Raw genomic sequence first — 20,062 nt, 5'->3', positions numbered from 1 at the left:
TCAGATCAAAGCCAAATAAGGTTTGCACATGACTTAGGGGGTCCTCTAATGAATCCAAGCATTTAGAACTGTTTTTGACCCTTCTAAGACACTTTTTTAATTGAAAAAAGAAACATCGTTAAATGAAGCAGGGGACCTAAAATCGCATTCGTTATGCGAAGCATGGTCCCAAACTTCGCTAAGCGAAAATCGCCCATAGGAAACATCGTTATACGGTGCATATTATTTTCTAAAAAAACACATCATTATGCGAATTCATCGCTAAATGAGGCAATCGTTAAGCGAGGCACCACTGTACTTGTAATATGTATTTGATACCTCTGTCTTTTTGGAATCCAGATTAAGCATCTGGAATTTCTCACTTCATCTGTAGTAAACATCTTTCCTGCAAAATCATGAGTGTAGCTTTTCTTGTATGGAAAATTAATGCAATGATCCTACAGTTACTGCAATGTTTGATGTCTCATTTCTTTGACATTGGGATATAGGACATTTCTAACTGATGGCCCATTGGTTTGTTTCCCCTATCGATGGCATATTCTTGTTAGGATTTTTATAGATTCCGTCTTTTTGGTTTTAAATAAGTCTATTGGTCGCACATCTACTCCTAGTGATTTATTTCTTCCAAGTTCTTGAAAAGCAGCTTTCACTTCAGTTTATAAAATTTCATATTCATCATTAAGAGATTCTTCTTTGAAGAAATCTGTAGCCCTTCCATCTCTTTTGTATTTTTTAAGGTATATTGTATCCATTTTGTCTTTATTTTTGATTTGATCGGAAAGTATATTCCTCCATTAACTCCAATATTGATTTAAATTGCTTTTTGATTTCTTAGATTTTATGGAAGAGGCTTCTTGTTTTTTCTTGGGTTTCTTTTTCATTGTTATTATTCTCTTTGTCTCTGTATGCAAGCTGTAAATCATTGCATTTAGGATTCAGTTTCTCTCACCTTTTACTTTTGCTTCTTGTCTCCCGTTAATAATGTTAAGAGTTTCGTTGGTCATGTGTTGAGGGTTTTCTCCTTTTGTTGACTACAAAGATAACAATAATTGTGTGCCCTCAAGTCATTTCTGAGTTATGGTGACTTTAATGTTGTTGTTTAGTTGTTAAGTTGTGTCCGACTCTTCGTGACCCCATGGACCAGAGCACGCCAGGCCCTCCTGTCTTCCGCTGCCTCCCAGAGTTTGGTCAAATTCATGTTGGTAGCTTTGATGACACTGTCCACCCATCTTGTCCTCTGACGTCCCCTTCTCCTCTTGCCTTCACAGTTTCTCAACATCAGGGTCTTTTCCAGGGAGTCTTCTCTTCTCATGAGATGGCCAAAGTACTGGAGCCTCAGCTTCTGGATCTGTCCTTCCATTGAACACTTAGGGTTGCATATGGCATGCCTGCACATGCACAGAGAGAGAAATCTGGATTCCATGAGCTGACTATGGTGACTAGAGATGGGCATAAACCAAAAAATGAACCAGGAAGTTCATTTATCTGATTTGTTCGTTCAGATCAAGTCAGGTTCATTAAAACCAACAAATTGAACCAATAAACTTTTAAAACAGTTTTTGGTTCTGTGGTTCGGTTTTGCCTTTGTTCTTCCCCTTCACCACCACAGCCTTCCCCCACACCTTTCCTGCTGCCCCCAGCCCCAGCCCCATCCTCCTGTCCCCACCACCTATCTGATCCTGCCACTTTGTCCTCTTTCTCCATCTTTGTCCTGGTGGTGGTAGTGCAGCCTTCCAGGACCCCTGGCTCTGCCTTCTGTGCATGGGTCAGAGTCCAAGCTGATCTCCCTGATCAACTGGGACCCCGGCGCATGCACATAGCATGCATACGCCCAAAGATAGCAGGCTCAGTTCATGGAAGACAGACTGCTGTCACTGTGCATGTGCTTGCATGCCAAGTGCAAAGACAGCAGGCCCATCTCCTGAAAGGAAAGCTGGGCTGCTATCTGTGAAGATGGCAGTGGCAGAGGCAATGTCTTTTCTAAGGTGTGGGGCCATGTGGCTTCTGGTCTGAGCTGGAACCGTGTGCACAACGTGGCAGGGCTCCTGCACCCAGGGCTTTGGAAAATTAGAGGAAATGTTGGGCAAAGAAAGAGGAGGAGGAGGAGGCAGCAGCACAAGGTTGGGAGCCGACAGGGGAAGTGAGAATGGGCAGGTGGGTGGCAGAGGGGGTGGTGGTTTAGTTTCTCCTCCCTCCCAGCATGAAACCTTTTAAAAAACCAAAGCAGCTGGTGATTTATTTATTTTTTTAAAAGTTTGTGGTTCTTGGGTAGACATGAACCACAAACAACCATTTTTCTGGTTCATGCCAATCTCTTATGGTGACCCTTTCCAGGGTTTTCTAGATATGGTGTATTCAGAAGTGGTTTACCATTCCCTTCTTCTGGGGGCAGCCTTTGACCCTACAGCTTGCCCAAGACTACACAGGCTGGCTGTTCTCCCTGGAGGCACAGTGAGTAATCAAACTCCTAACCTATGGCTCCACGGCCAGATACATAAACCACAGAACTATACAGCCAGCTGTAATCTTTTTGAATTCTTCCCTGATAGTTTCTGTGTTTTTAGGTCAAAATTCTTCTGCTTCATTGTCAATCAAGCTTGCTAATGCAAAGCTGTCCTTCTATTTAAATTCTTAAGAAACCTTATTTAAAGTATGTCTTGATCCTGTGATTGCATTAGTGTTCTTCTTCAGCACTACTCTATCTTTTCATAAACAGTCTCACGGTCTATGCCACAGTAGCACTCCTGGTCTTGGTTTTCTTGAAAGAATAGAGCTCCTCCATCTTCTCGTCTTAGTCTTTCTGATACTGTGGCCACAGCTGAGTTTTCCAAACTTGCTGCCACATTGAACGTAGCACCTTAACAGCGTCATCTTTTAAGATTTTAAATAGTTCAACTGGAATGCCATCACCTCCACTGGCCTTGTTGTTAGCCAAGCTTTCTAAGGCCCACTTGACTTCATTCTCCAGGATGTCTGGCTCAAGGTCAGCAACCACACTATCTGGGTTGTCCAGGACATCCAGATCTTTCTGGTACAATTCCTCTGTGTATTCTTGCCACCTCTTCTTAATGTCTTCTGCTTCTGTGAGGTCCCTACCATTTTTGTCATTTATCATGTCCATCTTTAATAGCTCTAATTTTCTTGAACAAATCTCTGGTTTTTCCCTTTCGATTATTTTCCTCTATATCTTTGCACTGTTCGTTTAAGAAGGCCCTCTTGTCTCTCCTTGCTATTCTTTGGAAGTCAGCATTCAATATTCTGTAACTTTCCCTATGTCCCTCACATTTTGTTTCCTTTTTCTTCTCTGCTATTTGTAAGGCCTCATTGGACAGCCAATTTGCTTTCTTGCATTTCCTTTTCTTTGGGATGGTTTTTGTTGCTGCCTCCTGTACAATGTTACGAGCCTCCATCCATAGTTCTTCAGGCACTTTGTCAATCAAATCTAATTCCTTAAATCTGTTCTTCACTTCCACTGTGTATTCATAAGGAATTTGGTTTAGATTACAGTGGTGCCTCGCACAACGATGTTAATTGGTTCCAAAAAAATCAACGTTGTGTGAAACATCGTTCTGTGAAACACCATTTCCCATAGGAATGCATTGAAAACCGGTTAATCCGTTCCAATTGGAACGGGTTTTTTTATTTTTATTTATTTATTTATTTTATTTCTATCCCGCCTATCTGGTCATACTAGACCACTCTTTTAAATGAGTGAAAAGAGACATCGGAAAGAGCTTTAAAAGGGAAACGGAGATCAAAGAGCTCTTTCCGATGTCCCTTTTCGCTCCTGTAAAAGTGTCTTAAACTGTTTGAAGCCTGTTTTAAATGCTTGCAATGGTTAGCCCACCTCCTGAAACCTATGCAAACTTATTTTGGTGTTGTTCTGACACTTCGTTAATTTGTGGTGATTTTTTGTTTTTCCCCTCATTGAACTCCATGCATTTCAATGAGGGGAAAAACAAAAAATCACCACAAATTAACGAAGTGTGAGAACAACACCAAAATAAGTTTGCATAGGTTTCAGGAGGTGGGCTAACCATTGCAAGCATTCAAAACAGGTTCCAAACATTGTAAGACACTTTTACAGGAGCGAAAAAGAGACATCGTTGTGTGAAAATTCCCCATAGGAAACATCGTTGTGTGAGGTGGCAAATTTAACAGACAAAGGCATCGTTGTGTGAATTCATCGTTGTGTGAGGCACCCGTTGTGCGAGGCACCACTGTATACCTGACTAGCCCAATGGTTTTTCCTACTTTATTCAGTTTAAACTTGAGTTTTGCTGTAAGAAGCTGATTATCAGAGCCACAATCAGCTCCAGGTCTTGTTTTTGCTGACTGTATAGAGAGTCTAGATCTTTGGCTGCAGGAACATAATCTGATTTTGGTGTTGCCCATCTGGTGATGTCCATGTGTAGAGTCACCTTGTGTGTTGTTGGAAAAGAGTGTTTGTGATGACCAGCTTGTTCTCCTGACAAAACTCTATTAGCCTTTGCCCTGCTTCGTTTTGAACTCCAAGGCCAAACTTCCCTGCTGTTCCTTTTATCTCTTGACTGCCTACTTTAGCATTCCAGTCCCCTAGAATGAGAAGAACATCTTTCTTTGGTGTCCGTTCTAGAAGGTGTTGTAAGTCTTAATAGAACTGGTCAATTTCCACCTCTACGGCATCAGTGGTTGGTGCATAAACGTGGATTACTGTGATGTTGAAAGGTCTGCCTTGGATTCGTATTGGAATCATTCTATCATTTTTGAGATTGTATCCCAGTACAGCTTTTCCCACTCTTTTGTTGACTATGAGGGCTAATCCATTTCTTCTACGGAATTTTTGCTCACAGTAGTAAATAGGATAATCGTCTGAATTGAATTTGCCCATTCCCATCCCACTGACGCCCAGGATGTCAATATTGATTCTTGCCATCTCCTGTTTGACCACATCCAGCTTACCAAGGTTCATAGATTCCAGGTTCCTATGCAGTATTTTTCTTTGCAGCATCAGACTTTCCTTTCACTTCCAGGCACGTCCGCAGCTGAGCGTCCTTTCAGCTTTGGCCCAACCACTTTATTAGCGCTGGAGCTACTTGTACTTGTCTTCCGCTCTTCCTCAGTAGCATATTGGATGCCTTCTGACCTGAGGGGCTCAAATTCCAGCGTCGTATCTTTTAGTCTTTTGTTTCTGTCCATTGAGTTTTCTTGGCAAAGGTACTGGAGTGGCTTGCCAGTTCCTGCTCCAGGTGGATCACATTTTGTCAAAACTCTCCACTATGAAATCTAGCCTGTCTGACACACTGAAACCCTCTCACTATGTTAAAATACAGAAAAAGAGAGGGCTGTAACTTTATCCTCCTAGAATTTGTCTTTTCCTCTTTTAATGTTTCTTTGAATAAACAGGCCTCACTATAGCTTGTGGTAGTGAATTCTATAGCTCCATGCTTCATGTTACTTCATGGGAAAACTGACTTCCCTAAACATTTCCCTACTCAGTCTTTGGTCTCTGGCAATGCCTGTAAGTCCAATGAGGCATGTTTTCCCTTCTGTTCCAGCCAGATGTTGCTGGACTAGAAAGAATTGACTTGGAAAATGTTACCATAAGGAAGGGCCTTGGATGATTTACTGCCTAGAGCCTCTTCTTTCTCTGGATCGGGTACCCACCTTTTTTTTCTCCCTTAGAACTAAGAAGACACCACAGATTGTGTTGGGCAGTCTCTCTCTCTCTCTCTCTCTCTCTCTCTCTCTCTCTCTCTCTCTCTCTCTCTCTCTCTCTGTCTCTGAATTATACCCTTTAATTTCACGGTCACCATGATTTGCTTGCTTTCGAACAAAAGCAAAATTATGTTCTCTCTTCACATTGCACCAGCATTCACATTAGGCCAACAGGTTCCAGTAGCTTCAGAATGTTCTTCTTTTTCTCTCCTTTGCTTTACAGTAGGAAGAAGGAAGAGAAATAAATCACCAGTCAAAGAGCTTGCCAAGTTCTCATGAGCTTGTATGCCAACTGAGAACCCCTAGCAGCATCCCATATGTCAAAGAAAGTGGCATCCAGATTGTTAGTATGGAGTACATTGTTCTGACCTTTCCTGTCCAAGCAAAGCATGATGGGAGTTCTTGGGATTCTGGCTCCAAGTGTTTTTAGTAGGAGTGGGGAGTGTTAGAAAAAATTATGCTGAAAAGACTTAATGCGCTAAAGAGAGTGTCCCCAAGAGAATGAATCTTTATAGCTCAAAGCCTTATAGGTCATTGTGGTTATAATTGTGAGCAAGCACTCAAAACAGGTCTAGTTTTCTCTGTGCCAGTTTTTGTTTAACTTAAAACAAGTAATTCCCTCAAGTAACGTGTGGTTGTTCATCAGCAGCAGCTGTATTCTTAGCGACATAACCAAATGAAAGCGACAACCACATGGTGGTTAGTGTGTTGGATTCAGACCAGAGACGCTCAAGTTAAAATCCTTCCAAAGTTTACCATCTTTCAGCCTAGAGTGAAAGAGAGTGAACCTAACTGCCCTGATTGTTTTAGAGAAAAGGGAATGATTAAAATTAATTATTTATCAAGGATCTCTGCAATTATGGAGTCATATTTTCCCATATCAGTCATACATGTTCTTAACACACAGTCATCTCTTGCGCCTTAAAATGTTCTCTGTTGAAGTAATGCTTTCATTTGGTTTACAAGCATCATGCTGAACAGTACTAGAAGGATTTGGCATCTTCATAGTAGATCCTGTGTCCCAGTCTCACTGGGCAACAGCCTTTTATAGAATACAGATTGTTGTATACCTTTGGAATGGGGCTGAGTTGCCTGACTTGTCCTGGGATTAGAAAAACACAGTGAAACAAGCTTAATTGAGCTAATTAATCAAGTTATCATGACATGGTCAACATATTGATAACTGGAATTTGCATACATTCATTAAAGAAGGAAAAGGGGGAAGCATGTCTTCATGTTTGTAGATGTCTCTCCTGCGTTGGCTTTTCCTTCTTAGTTCTACTGTATTTTTTTTCCATAAAGTAACAAAAACAGCTTATTGCTGCCAACATATTAGTGCAGGTCGGGCATCATGCATCCCATTAGCCCAGCTGTGGTGCCCAGCATCTGTGTGATTCTCCACATCCTTGTCACCCATTAGGCGGGGAAAAACCCTGAAAAATTTGCCTTGCAATCTTTATGTTTTGAGGCTGGCCCTCCAGCCCAGGCAGGGCCCTCATACCAAAACATATTTAATTTATAAATTAAATATGTTTTGGTATGAGACATCTCCAGAAGCCCAAAGGGTGCACAAACCCTTCCTTGGACATCAGAGGACCCAATTTTTATTTTCCTGAAAAAGTCCCCTTTGCCCTCTAGGAGCCAAGAAAAAATATATATATTCTATATTTTATATAGAAGCCTATTCTTGGTTTCTAGAGGGCAAAGGGGACTTTTTCAGGAAAATAAAAATTTGGTTCTCTGATGTCCAGGGAAGGGTGTGTGCACCCTTTGGGCTTCTGGAGATGTCCTGCCCCTGCATTAGTAGAAGGAGCTGCTTTTGTTGCAAGTCACTTATACAAGATAAATTTTCCTCATGAAAGCTGTTCCTTTTTAGGCCAGAGACAGGCAGAGTGTGGCTGACAGACAGCATATTGCAAGGATTCTCAGTACTCCCCCAGCACCTCAGTACCACTTCGCATTGGGCTACAGCATGGCCGCTGGAATTCTGTCTATTCTAACCCCAAGGGAACTTCTTCAGGCTCCTCATAAAGATCCCCTTCATAAACCCCCTTTTTGTCTTACATGATAATATCCTGCTATTCTCGTGTGTTTTCTACTCCTAAAGCTGCGGTAATGTCCCTGTACTGGCAAGCCCCTCTTCATTCCCAGTTGCATCAGAAAGACATACCACCACTAGATAGACAGCTGTGGGTTTATTGCTAACCTCCTGCTCCATGTAAAAGGCAGATCGGAGGCAATATGGATTTATGAGATGAGATCTGATCATGTTCTTTCTCTGAGACTGCAGATGAGACTGAAGAAGAAAGCAGGCAGGATTTTCTTCCATTCCTTAATTCAGCCCCCTTTCTTCCTTAGCATGTGTAAGGTCAATATCTGAATTAACATCAGTTAGTTCACGTTACTAGCTGGCTTGTCACCTTTTCCCATCCTGGCCACTTGGTTTGTAGAATGAATCTTCACAACCTGATGTTTGAGCAAAAGCCAACATCTAAAACTTTGCTGCTTTTATCCCACTCAGCTCAGCCAGCTGAAACTGCTGGTTCTTCATCGTGGTCTTCTGTGAATGCACACAAAGGGTTAATACCAGCGCCAGCGTTGGGCCTCTCGGAACGTTTTCTAGCTGCAAGAGAAAAGTAACAATGTTTAGGACTACCCCTACTGCGCACGCCCAGCCTAACCGTCCCTCAGTTCCATTTTTCCGCCTAGCGGTTTGGAGCCTCTCGTCTTAGCTGCGTTATTGCGATCTATCTATCTGATTTTTTGGCTTTTGACCTCAGCTTCGCTCACGGACTACCCTAGCGCTTTTTCCCTTCAACTTGACGACCCAGTGTATTTTTCTGGCTTTACTCGGACTGATTTCGGACTGCTCTGCCTTATCCTTGGACTTGTCGTTTCGGTTTCCTTACTGCCCTATGTCCCCTTCCGGGCCGTTCAGCAGGTGTGTGGTGTGCGACCGCAAAATTCCCCATCAGGACGGCCACGATACTTGCCTGTATTGTTTGGGGGAGTCGCACAATCCTAAAGCTTGCCCACACTGCAAAGCCTTCACTAAAGCCGCTCTCAAGGCTCGCCAACAGCGCCTTAAACTTCATCTGTGGGAGTCAACGTTGTCTTCCACGGCGCCCTCGGAGGGGGAAATGGCTTCTACTTCTCGAGCAGCTCCTGTTCAGTCAGTCGTCTCTAAAGTTTCCAAAATGTCGAAAAAATCCGCGTCGTCGAAATCGGCCGCTCCTGCTTCGAACCCTGAGCCTCCGGCTCCGAAAGCTAAGCCGTCGAAATCGTCCAAAGCTAAGGCGGCCGCCCAGCTTAAAATGACATCCATTCCACTTTCTCCGAGCTCGGGTTCCATCCCATCGCCGATTCTTGAGGAGTTGTCGAGGCGCTTCGGGGCCTCGTCCGAGGCACCCGCGCCTCCTCCTGCTCGACGTACTGAAGTGTTACCGCCTTCGGGAAGGTCTTCCCCGACACCGAGCCAGTTAGTCGCTGTCACTACTGGCCTCGCTTCTGCCCCACATAGCCCTTTTCCTGCGGGCCAGGGGTCGCCTCCCGTGTCGATCTCGTCCGTACACTCGGACTCGAGATCCCCTCGAGAGAAGATACCTCGATCACCTGTGCGTTCGAGGTCGAAATCTCCTCGAGGCAAACGTTCTCGCACGGAGAAGCATGGCTCCCCGAGTCGGTCCCCTTCCTCCGGCCGCTCGAGGTCGAAGTCTCCTCGACGGAAACGATCGAAGAAGAGGCATCGAGCTTCCACTCAGTCCGACTCTGGCGATCGCTCGGACTCGAAATCCTCTAAGCGTAAACGCTCTAAGAAGAAGCACCGTTCTCATCGACGTCGTAGCAAGCATCGACGTCGGTCCTCTTCTTCCCGTTCAGCGGATTCCGACCGCCCTAAGCGTCGTAAACACCATCGACGTCGGCGCGACCATTCGCGGTCTCCTTCTTCGTCGTCGACATCCGCATCTCGAGACCGGTACCGCAAAAAGATCCGGTACATATATGTGTCTTCTTCTTCGGAGTCGACCCGCCCTCGACGCCGACGCCGGGCTATTCGAGCCAAAGACCACCCTCCTACGGTACCGGTTGCCCCTCCACCGCAACCGGCCCCTTCCACCTCGGCGCCATCCGTGGTCCCAGTTCGACCCCCGACAACGCAGGTCGGCATCGAGAAGCCCCCTCCAAAGAAGAAGAGGGATGTCTTCTCCTCTGATCCAGATGAGGTGTCCACGGAGCGGTCTTCTGACTCCGATCAGGAGCAACCCCCACCCTTGCCACCGCATGATTTACCTCCGGGTGATCTGGTGCTTTCCGATACTGGCGATACTCACGCTCCTTCTCCATCTGAGGATTTTTCTTCTTATTCTCAGATGATGTCCAGGCTTGCCAAGACGCTCAAATTGGACTTGAATCTCCCTTCCCCTCCGGGAGAGGACTTGTTCTTTGGGGACATCAAGAGGGACAGTACCGCTCCCCCCAGTATAGCCTTTGTGCCTGTGGTTATGGAGGCCATCAAGGAGTTCTGGGCTCAGCCTGCGACTACACCTAATGTCCCTCGTCGCACAGAGCACTTCTACAAGATTCATGGGGCTGACACTCATTTTCTGCTCAAGCATCCCATTCCAAACTCACTCATTGTTGAGACAAGCTGTTCAAGGCCTTCGGCCAAAGCCCATGTTACCCCAGTTGACAAAGAGGGTAAAAAGCTGGAACTCATCGGCAGGAAAATCTACTCCCTTGTCACCTTGCTACTTCGAGTCATAAATTATCAAACTGTGTTGGGAGCTTATCACAAACAGTTGTGGCTCAAGCTTTTACCGGGGTTGAAAATGATACCTGAAGACACCCGGCAAGCTTTTCTTAACTCCTATGAGGAAGCTCAGACGGTATCCAAGTATGAACGTCTTTCCATCAGACATGCAGCAGAAATCTCTGCCAGAGTCCTCATGTCTGCCATCTCTATCCGGCGCCATGCTTGGCTCCGTTCTGCTGACATAATGGAGGACGTCAAGTCAAAGGTTGAGAGCCTCGCCTTCGACGCTACCGGGCTGTTCAACGAAAAGACCGACTCCCATTTGGAAGACCTTCACAAGGCTAAGAGAACTGCTAAGTCCTATTCTGTTCAGACTCAATCTAGACAGCGACGCCCTCAATGGCGTAAATCTTATGGACAGTATCAATCTTCCCAGCAATACCGTCCTTACAAGCACCTACCTCAGCAGCGCTCTGGCCAGTCCTCTTCCTCTGTCCAGGGTTATCAGGGATACCGCCCTCGTCCTCCCCATCGCCGCCAACCCTTTAAGCCACCTGGCAGGAAACAAAAACAGTATCTTTGACTTTCGGCCCCCCGTTTTCACCCATTCACCACCTACCACCCGTCTTCAACCGTTTCTTCACAACTGGTCTGTCATCACAAACGACACTTGGGCTCTAAAAATTATTCAGCACGGTTACCAGCTGGAGTTTATAAGATCTCCTCCGCTAGGTCTCATAACTCATTCTCCCTTCGATTCCTCACTAGAGGAAGAAATATCATCTCTCTTGGAAAAAGATGCCATCTCTACAGTACCACCTCGCGACATACAATGCGGGTTTTACTCTCGCTACTTCGCTGTCTCAAAAAGCGGAGGAGGCATAAGGCCCATCCTCGATCTAAGACTCCTAAACACTTACCTGCGACCCAGGCGGTTTCGGATGCTCACCTTAGAGTCCATCATGCACTTGCTGAAAAAGAACAACTGGTTCGTCCTTATAGATCTAAAGGACGCATACTTTCACGTCACTATTCACCCCGACCACCGCAAGTTCCTTCGGTTCATCTTTCGGGACACGGTCTACGAATTCCAGGCCCTACCATTCGGTCTGTCCACAGCTCCCCGGACCTTCACCAAGGTCATGGCTCCGGTGGCAGCTTACCTTCGTCTCAGGGGCATTCACGTTTACCCTTACCTGGACGATTGGCTCGTAGTCTCCACCTCGCGAAGGCAATCCCTGAAAGACACAAAATTCATCCTGTATCTTCTCTCCAATCTCGGTCTCACTGTCAACAAACAGAAGTCTCAGCTCATTCCCTCCAAAACAGTTCAATACATAGGGGTCTGTTTGGACGCTGTAAAGGGTCGAGTCTTTCTTCCCCCAGAAAGAATACACAAGATTCGACGAGCCATCAGGAAATTTCTTCCCGGTGCTCGGGTGACAGCCCACCACGCCCAACACCTCCTCGGCCTGATGTCTTCTACGACGCCGGCGCTCGCGCACGCTCGCCTCAAACTCCGGTCGCTCCAATCTTGGTTTCTCACCCTTTTCGACCCCATGATGGACAGTCAAAGGAAACGACTTCGTGTCACCCCGGAGCTCACCAGACAGCTCCAGTGGTGGATGTACACACCCCATCTCACGGTTGGCCGGCCCTTTCGTCCACTCCGTCTCACCGTTCAAGTTACAACGGACGCCAGTCCGTCCGGCTGGGGGGCGCACTGCGGGCGTCGCTCCATTCACGCCCTCTGGACGCCACAGGAAGCCATGTTCCACATCAATCACCTGGAACTGCTGGCGGTTATCAAGGCTTTCAAGTCCTTCCTTCCTCTCCTGCACGGCCGCGGAGTTCAGCTGGTGACGGACAACACTACCACAATGCATTATGTCAACAAGCAGGGAGGAACCCGCTCTCATTCACTCCTGTATCTCTCCATCCTCCTTTGGGAATGGTGTTACCGTCATCATATCTATCCAGTGGCCATCCATGTAGCCACGGAGGACAACACACTTGCGGACACTCTGAGCAGGCTTCATTATCAGACTCACGAATGGGAGCTGAACCCTCTGGTCTTCCAGGACCTTTGCCGCCAATGGGGGACCCCAGTGCTGGACGTGTTCGCATCCCCTCACAACGCAAAATGCTCCCGGTATGCGTCCCGGGCAGGTCTCGGTCACCACTCGCTCGGCGACGCATTCATGATTCCATGGAACCAGGGTCTCTTGTTCATATTTCCACCGATCCCGTTGATACAGAGATCCTTGATCAAACTCCGACGTTCAATGACTCCGGCCATTTTCATTGCACCCTTTTGGCCTCGCCAAGTGTGGTTCCCCACTCTAGTCAGCATGGCTGTGGACTCAGTAACCCTTCCGATGTGGCCGGACCTACTGACCCAGGAAGCAGGCGAGGTCCTTCACCCCGACCTCGACACGCTCCATCTGACGGCGTGGAGGATCGTCCAGAAATTCAGGAGGTCTTGACCAACGCCATCAAGCCCTCCACGTCTCGCTTGTATGCCTACAAGTGGAAAAGCTTTCTGAAATTTACCCAGCAGAGGGATCTCGCCTCTTCCCCTGTGTCTCTGTCTACACTTCTGCAGTATCTCCGTTACCTCTTCGATTTCCACCTGTCTATCTCTACTATCAAGGTGTACCTGGCTGCGGTTGTCTTCTTCCAGCCCAGAGCTTCTCCCTCTTCCCGCTTTTTCTCCCATCCCACTGTCAGGATGTTTTTGAAGGGTCTCTCTAACCTCCGACCTCCCGTTCGTCCTCCACTCCCTCAGTGGTCCCTACATTTGGTTCTGCATGCCCTATCCAGACCCCCATTTGAACCCATGGCTACCTGTGACGTCAAGATGCTTTCTTTAAAAACGCTATTCCTGGTAGCTATTACCTCTGCCCGTCGAGCTAGCGAGCTGGCAGCTCTCCGTCATGACCAACCTTTTCTCCAATTTTTTAAGGACAAGGTTATGCTTTACCTGGACGTCTCCTTTCTTCCGAAGGTGGTCTCCGACTTCCACGTCAATCAACCGCTTATCCTGCCAACTTTGTTTCCGTCTCCGACTACTGACGTTGAACGCATGCTCCACATGCTTGATGTTCGACGGTCCTTAGCCTTCTATGTGTCCAGGACCAAAGACTTTCGCCTGGCCAACAGACTCTTTCTCTGTTACTTTGGCCCAAAGAAGGGCTGCCCGGCCTCGCCGTCCACGCTCTCTCGGTGGCTCGTATCGACCATCGCCCTCGCCTACGAGCTCAACCACAGAGATCCTCCACAAGGACTTAAAGCCCATTCTACCCGGGCTGTAGCCTCGTCGACTGCCTTACTCCGCGGCGTTGACCTGCCCGACATCTGCCGGTCCGCTACATGGTCCAATGCCTCTACCTTCATAACCCACTACAGGTTGGACGTGAGGGCAAAAGAGGAGACCAGATTCGGGAGGGCAGTGCTAGCATCGGCTCTTCAGTGACAGCCCACCATCCGGTTAGTAAGCGTGCTAATCACCCTTTGTGTGCATTCACAGAAGACCACGATGAAGAAAGAAAGGTTACTTACCTGTAACGATGGTTCTTCAAGTGGTCATTCTGTGAATTCACACAATCCCGCCCGGCCTCCCCTCTGTCTGTCTGTCACTGGCATCTCTATGACTCGAGGGCCTATGGCGGACAAATGGAACTGAGGGACGGTTAGGCTGGGCGTGCGCAGTAGGGGTAGTCCTAAACATTGTTACTTTTCTCTTGCAGCTAGAAAACGTTCCGAGAGGCCCAACGCTGGCGCTGGTATTAACCCTTTGTGTGAATTCACAGAATGACCACTTGAAGAACCATCGTTACAGGTAAGTAACCTTTCTTTTCTTGGATTCCAGTAAGCAAGTCTTCAGCATGCAAGTCTCTGTGTGCTGGGGAGCACCCCTGTTCTGAAATGGTGTCCTTCAAGGATAGTTAGCATTGCAGTCAGTGTCGACTGGTGCTCCTCTGCTGTTCCTGAAGGCTGCTTGGTTTATAATGATCTCCAGTGCCAAGTAGATGATCTAATGCAAGACATCTTACATGCATTCAGTTTTATTGCTGGTATGTGTGTACAAACTATTCCTGCAGTGGGGTGCCTAATATATTTTGCTGTTTTCTGTTGTCTGCTCATGTATCCAAAAGAAATGTTTATTCTCTCCTTGGATTTTTGAATGCATATTTCTTTGTTTCACAATCAAGCAAAAGATAAAATCCCTTCCTACGTTGTAGTTTTTGCCAGAAAAAAAGAACATGGGAAGCCAATTTCCTGAATTATAGTGGAAATTATAGTGCAAAAAACATGCCTTAGTAGTCTTTTATTTAAAGGTGGGGCTCTGTGAATCCCTGTTCCCTGTTTAAAATGAATTATGTGACATAATTTGCATTTATTTACTTTGTTTAATATTTTCCTGCAATGCTTAATTTTTTTGTGCACAAACTTTTCTAAAAGCATGGATTTCTCCCCTCACTGGTTTAAATAGCGATAGTAAGGTTAAGATTTGAAGCGCTGGGTAAACAGCTGTATGAAAGAAAATAAACAAAAAGACAGCTGCGGAAATCACTACCAGGCATTGCAGCTGTCTTAGAGTGAGTGTAGATAGCTGGTGCAAGACACTTTCAGGTTGAAATGATTTTCATATCTGCGATAGAGGTACTCAAAAGAGTAAGCTGCAGAATCTGTGTACATGTATTCCAGCTCTTTCTGGTTCTAATGATTTGAAACTTCATAGTAGTAATAACAGCAGCCGAGATTCTTTGAAACTTCATACTAGTAATAACAGCAGCCGAGATTCTCAGAATAACAGGTTAACATTCACAGCAGATACCACATAGTCACAAATAGAAGTGTTTCTGCCAAAGCTGTAGGTTTCCCTTCTTTGTGTCTCAGTTACCCTTCTGTTCAGAATGCTTATGATCAGGGTACTTATGTATTTTCACATGTATTTTCAGCTGAAAAGCCCAGGTGTGGTAAGGCAGGAAGTATTATTATACTGTAAATAACAGAAGCTGTGGAAGGTGAAGGAAATTGGCCTTAGATAGTAAAATAAGAGAGTGACACTCCCTCTTAATTATCTTCTCTTTGCTTGCAGGACTGTCTGGGAATCCTGCGGATTTGGAGAAAAGGAGGCAAGCTTTTGGCCAGAATTTCATCCCACCCAAAAAGGCCAAAACCTTCCTGCAGCTAGTCTGGGAAGCACTGCAGGACGTTACATTAATCATCTTGGAAATCGCAGCCATAATATCCTTGGGTCTCTCCTTCTATCATCCTCCTGGTGGTGACAATGAATGTGAGTAATCAGTGGCTTCTACATATTATGTAGTATAGGCAAGAGGGCAGGTAAGAGGTTCTCCAGGAAAACAGTCGCTGTCTAAGTGAAGCAAGTCCTTTCATCCTGTATTAATTCTGAGGCATGGTAGTATTTGGCAAGTCCATTGTTCTTTTCCAAAAAAAAAAAATCTGAAATATAGGAGAAGTCGTGTTGACCCCAAGCCTAGTTCCAAAATCCACATTGTGATTTGGTGATACTTCTCTCCCCCACCTCAGTTTTGCCCACTTGCTCCAGTGTTTGAAGCTGTGGAGTAGTCCTTGGGAAAAGCTTTTGAACTGCAAATCCCATAATTCATGGTCAGCTTAAAGTAATGTAAAAAGAAAGAAAGAAAGAAAGAAAGAAAGAAAGAAAACAAAAAAAAAAAAACCTTTTCCAAGCTCTGTTGCAGACTCCCTAGAGCTGATAAGAGTGTCTGTCATAAAGTTACAAAGTGAGATATCCCTGAGTGAATGATGCCTCTTGTTTACCTCATAGTGAGATATTACTTTGGTATGAATAGATTCACTTTGTAAGATAAAGCAAATCCATCACATTTCATAGGAGCAGTAATTTGTGTTGTAAATAACTGACTGCTCTGACTTGTTGGTTTAACCAGACTCTCAATGAGTGTAAATCTGCATGATAACCATTTATGCATTATGGATGTTCCACTTATGCTGACTTTTTCCTGGCTCAAAATGCTATATTCTGCCCCTTGTTGTTCCCTTACCAAACTGCTTGTCAAAAGAGAGATTTTTCTGAATTGAATATCACAGCTGGCAGCATGGTTGTGACTTTGGAACATCACAGCCCACCTTCTCTCACTCACCCTCTTACCCTCGGTGCACTAGGCTTCCTGATCTTCCAACATAATGCAACAATGTAGAGTTATTTCAATTAAGTGGGGCTGCTTCTAATGACTCCAAGTGAGTAAGAAACTCACTTCCTTGGTCCTGGCCAGATTCCAACAACTGGATGCTTCCATTGTGCTAATTTAAAAAATTATGCATCAGAATTTGACATAGATTCATTATTTTTATTTCCTGTCTGATGTTGTGCAGTGTTTCAGAGCTATTGTAAACATGTTGGACTGAATTGCCAGTGAGGGTGCCAAAATAGTACGTAATAGAATATTACCTGAGTCCCATATCATGCACCAAAAAAATTGAATCATGGTTATAGTTGATTGATCATGCAGTTGACAATAAGTATCCATTATGCAGGTATTCAAATAATTGTATGAACCTAGGGTCACTGGCTGGGAAAGAAAACTGTAGTGAAGGTACTAGTGAAGAAATTGAGCTGAAATACCTTCTGATCCAACTGTTTCATAAAAGAGACATCATATACTCCTGACATCAGTTTTGGGTATAGCTGCTGTTAGTTGACAGTTCAGGCTGAATCATATCTTTGACAGCAAGGAGTCTGGGCTGGTTGGCAGTATTGAATAAGAAAAGAGAATGGATAAGCCAAATGCAGTTTTAGAGAAGCACCTTTTTGTGCAGACAAGATCCCACGTTTTATAGCCAGCGCAGGCTGTGTATAACCTTCTAAATATTAGGCTGCACCTGTCACTAGCCCGGGCCAGTGTTATCTTTGACAGGAGTTAGAAATTTTACAAGCAGTCTCTGGGCATCCTAATATCTGATAACTTAAAAAAAAAAACCAAGAAGATGCTGACAAAGAGATACTGCAAGTGTATCTTTGGAACATCACAGAACTGAAAGAGTGCAATTGTGCATTTGTCTCTAGATGAAAGATCCAAGCCCCTGGGCAAAGAAAGACTCTGCACCCCCATAAAGCAGGACCTGGGAGCCTATGGTCAGCAGACTGAGTGCTTCCTGTGGCTTCTAAAAGGAGCTGCCAAAGAAATCACAAATGCTTCAGTCTGGGCTTCTATTGTTGTCTGAATGTGGTCTGAGCCACTGCTCTAGTTTGTTTCATCAATAATCTAGACTAAGAAACCTTCAAATAAATTCTTTGTCTACCTTGGTTTGAGTGTACCTGGTGGAAAACCATAGAGACACTAGATACTTTTTTTTAAACAGAAGACAAACCTTCATTTGAAAGGGTAGTGCAGTCCCAGTATGATTTAAAGACAAAGATTCATAAGGAGAAAGATCAGGGAACTTGGAGTTGTCCATCTCAGTTTGCAGTTGAGCAGCAGACAGCAAATACACAGGTCACCTGGTAACACATCTTCCTCACTTGAGTGAAATGGACTATAATTCTGTTTAACAATAATACATTATTTTGCATCTGCATATATGAATTATCACATGCAGTTTTATGTAAAGTGGTGTTCTCTCTGTCTCGCTCTCTCGCTCTCTCGCTCTCGTAATATATGTCCTGTTCTTTGATGGCATATGAGTGTCCACCTTAAGAGGAACAAATCAGAGAGCTGACTCTGTGCAAACAACATGAACAAGTGGCAGAGCAAAGCTCTTGTTGTTTTTAGTAGCTGGAGACACGACAGAACTAACACTTTGCCCATAAATGACAGGCCAGGATTTCTGCAGTTTCATGACTTGTTGTATTGTGCATCCTGGGTGAGTGAATTGCTCCTTGCTTGAATGATTAGTGTTTGAATCACTGTCAATTCAAGGTGTCATCATGCACAGTTTACCAGATAAGAGTAAAATACGAGTACCTTGTTCACTTTTTTCTTTAAAATAGGACTTTTATATAGTCTTAGACTTGCCTGTTGCACCACCTTTCAGCTGACAAGTACTGTTAGAGACTTCGAGGAATTTCCTCATAATGGCAATTATCCTTGACTTTGATAATTTCTGTTCTGTTTTCTGAAAAAATATTTTGCTGTTCCATCTGCTTTTTGTATGCGTAATTTAGCAGAACATACCAAGTTGTGCACACACCAGTGATGTTTGATATGAGGATTGTTAGCAATTACTTGTGGGATTTCCTGACTCTTCTTCTTCCCTAATAGATCCTAACCTTTCTTTGTGCCTTGCTGGACACAAAGTGCTTCCAAAATCTATCTCCTGAATGGCAATGTAGGGTTCTAGATGCTTCAGTTCCATTTCATGGTTATTGCCATTGTGCATTACTTTGCACTAATTGCACTAAATTTCATTTGAAATTTAATCATTTACTTTTGCAAGATCAACCTGTTCACAGTCTACACTATTGTCCTAAAGATTTACAGTGGTGCCTCGCAAGACGAATGCCTCATGGGACGAAAAACCCGCAAGACGAATGTTTTTTGCAATCGCTATGGTGCCTCGCAAGACAGCTTCTTCTATGGCCGTGCTTCACAAGACGATTTTTCTTCACAAGACCAATGCCTCGCAAGACGAGAATAATTAATTTGTCTTGCAAGGTTCCCATAGGACAGCACTACTCACAGAACAAATTACTTTCGTCTTGCGAGGCACCACTGTACTGTGATGTCAGATTTAGGTCTCCTTTTTTTGCCAGATCTTAATTTATGACATGTCTAGCAGTGTACCCTGTCAGAAATATTATGTACTGGGATAAAAGCACGTTGTATGGTACGGTGTCCATATGCTTGTGAAATCCAGGATTCCCAAGAGATTAAGGAGGCACAATGTTCCTTTGTGAACGCAATCTGAGGTATTCCCTCAGCATATATTTATACTCCAGAATACAGTTGTTGTATCTTTTTGCCAAGTTCAGGACTTTTTTTTTCTTTTAAGGACAGAGAAGCTGTCAGTTAGTGATGGGTATGTATTAACCTCTAGTATCAGACAGACATGATGGCTGAAGTCCTGTTGTGCAGTTATGGAAACAGAATAATTTTTGGAAGTAGATTGTCACAAGTGAAGAAATGTCCAAAGAGATTATCTGCTGCATACTGAATCGCACAACTCAGTGTGCAAGAGATGATGCCTGTGGAAATATCTTAATTTACAGCAATTTGTGTCTAAATGTTGCATCATTTTTGTAACTGCACAACAGGATTTCAGCTGGTATGTCTGTTACTTCTGCGAACTTGCTTCTGGGTAGGAGGTAATCCAGTCAAAATCCTATCTGATGGAAATATCATTTGCTTTCCATGACATGCCCCACTCCTCCCCACTTCCAGGGCTCACAGAACGAAGGTGTTTCCTGCATTTGGTCACCAGTCTTTATAGTCTTTTGTCTTGTTTGGGGAAACTCTGTTTTCCTTCCAGATGGAAACCATACCACTAGCATGAAAAAAGATACAGTACTGTGCTACTGTATGTCAGAACTAACCATAGGATCCGATTGAAGTGCTGAAAATAGTAAGGTAAAGGTAAAGGTAAAGGTTCCCCTTGACATTTTAG

General features: G+C 44.7%; 1 protein-coding gene across 15 annotated transcripts in view; it reads left to right on the top strand.

Annotated features, from left to right (window-relative positions):
• ATP2B4 (ATPase plasma membrane Ca2+ transporting 4) overlaps window positions 1-20,062 on the top strand; it is a 197,221-nt gene that overhangs the window by 104,912 nt on the left and 72,247 nt on the right. For all 15 annotated transcript variants that reach the window (XM_078391945.1, XM_078391943.1, XM_078391941.1 and 12 more), the window contains one exon: window positions 15,555-15,752. In XM_078391945.1, the coding sequence (XP_078248071.1) occupies window positions 15,555-15,752 (198 nt within the window). The remainder of the gene's footprint in view (window positions 1-15,554; window positions 15,753-20,062) is intronic.

This window comes from Pogona vitticeps, chromosome 4 (assembly GCF_051106095.1).
Source record: "Pogona vitticeps strain Pit_001003342236 chromosome 4, PviZW2.1, whole genome shotgun sequence".
NCBI lineage: Eukaryota > Metazoa > Chordata > Lepidosauria > Squamata > Agamidae > Pogona > Pogona vitticeps.
This window is presented reverse-complemented; position numbering and strand designations above follow the sequence as displayed.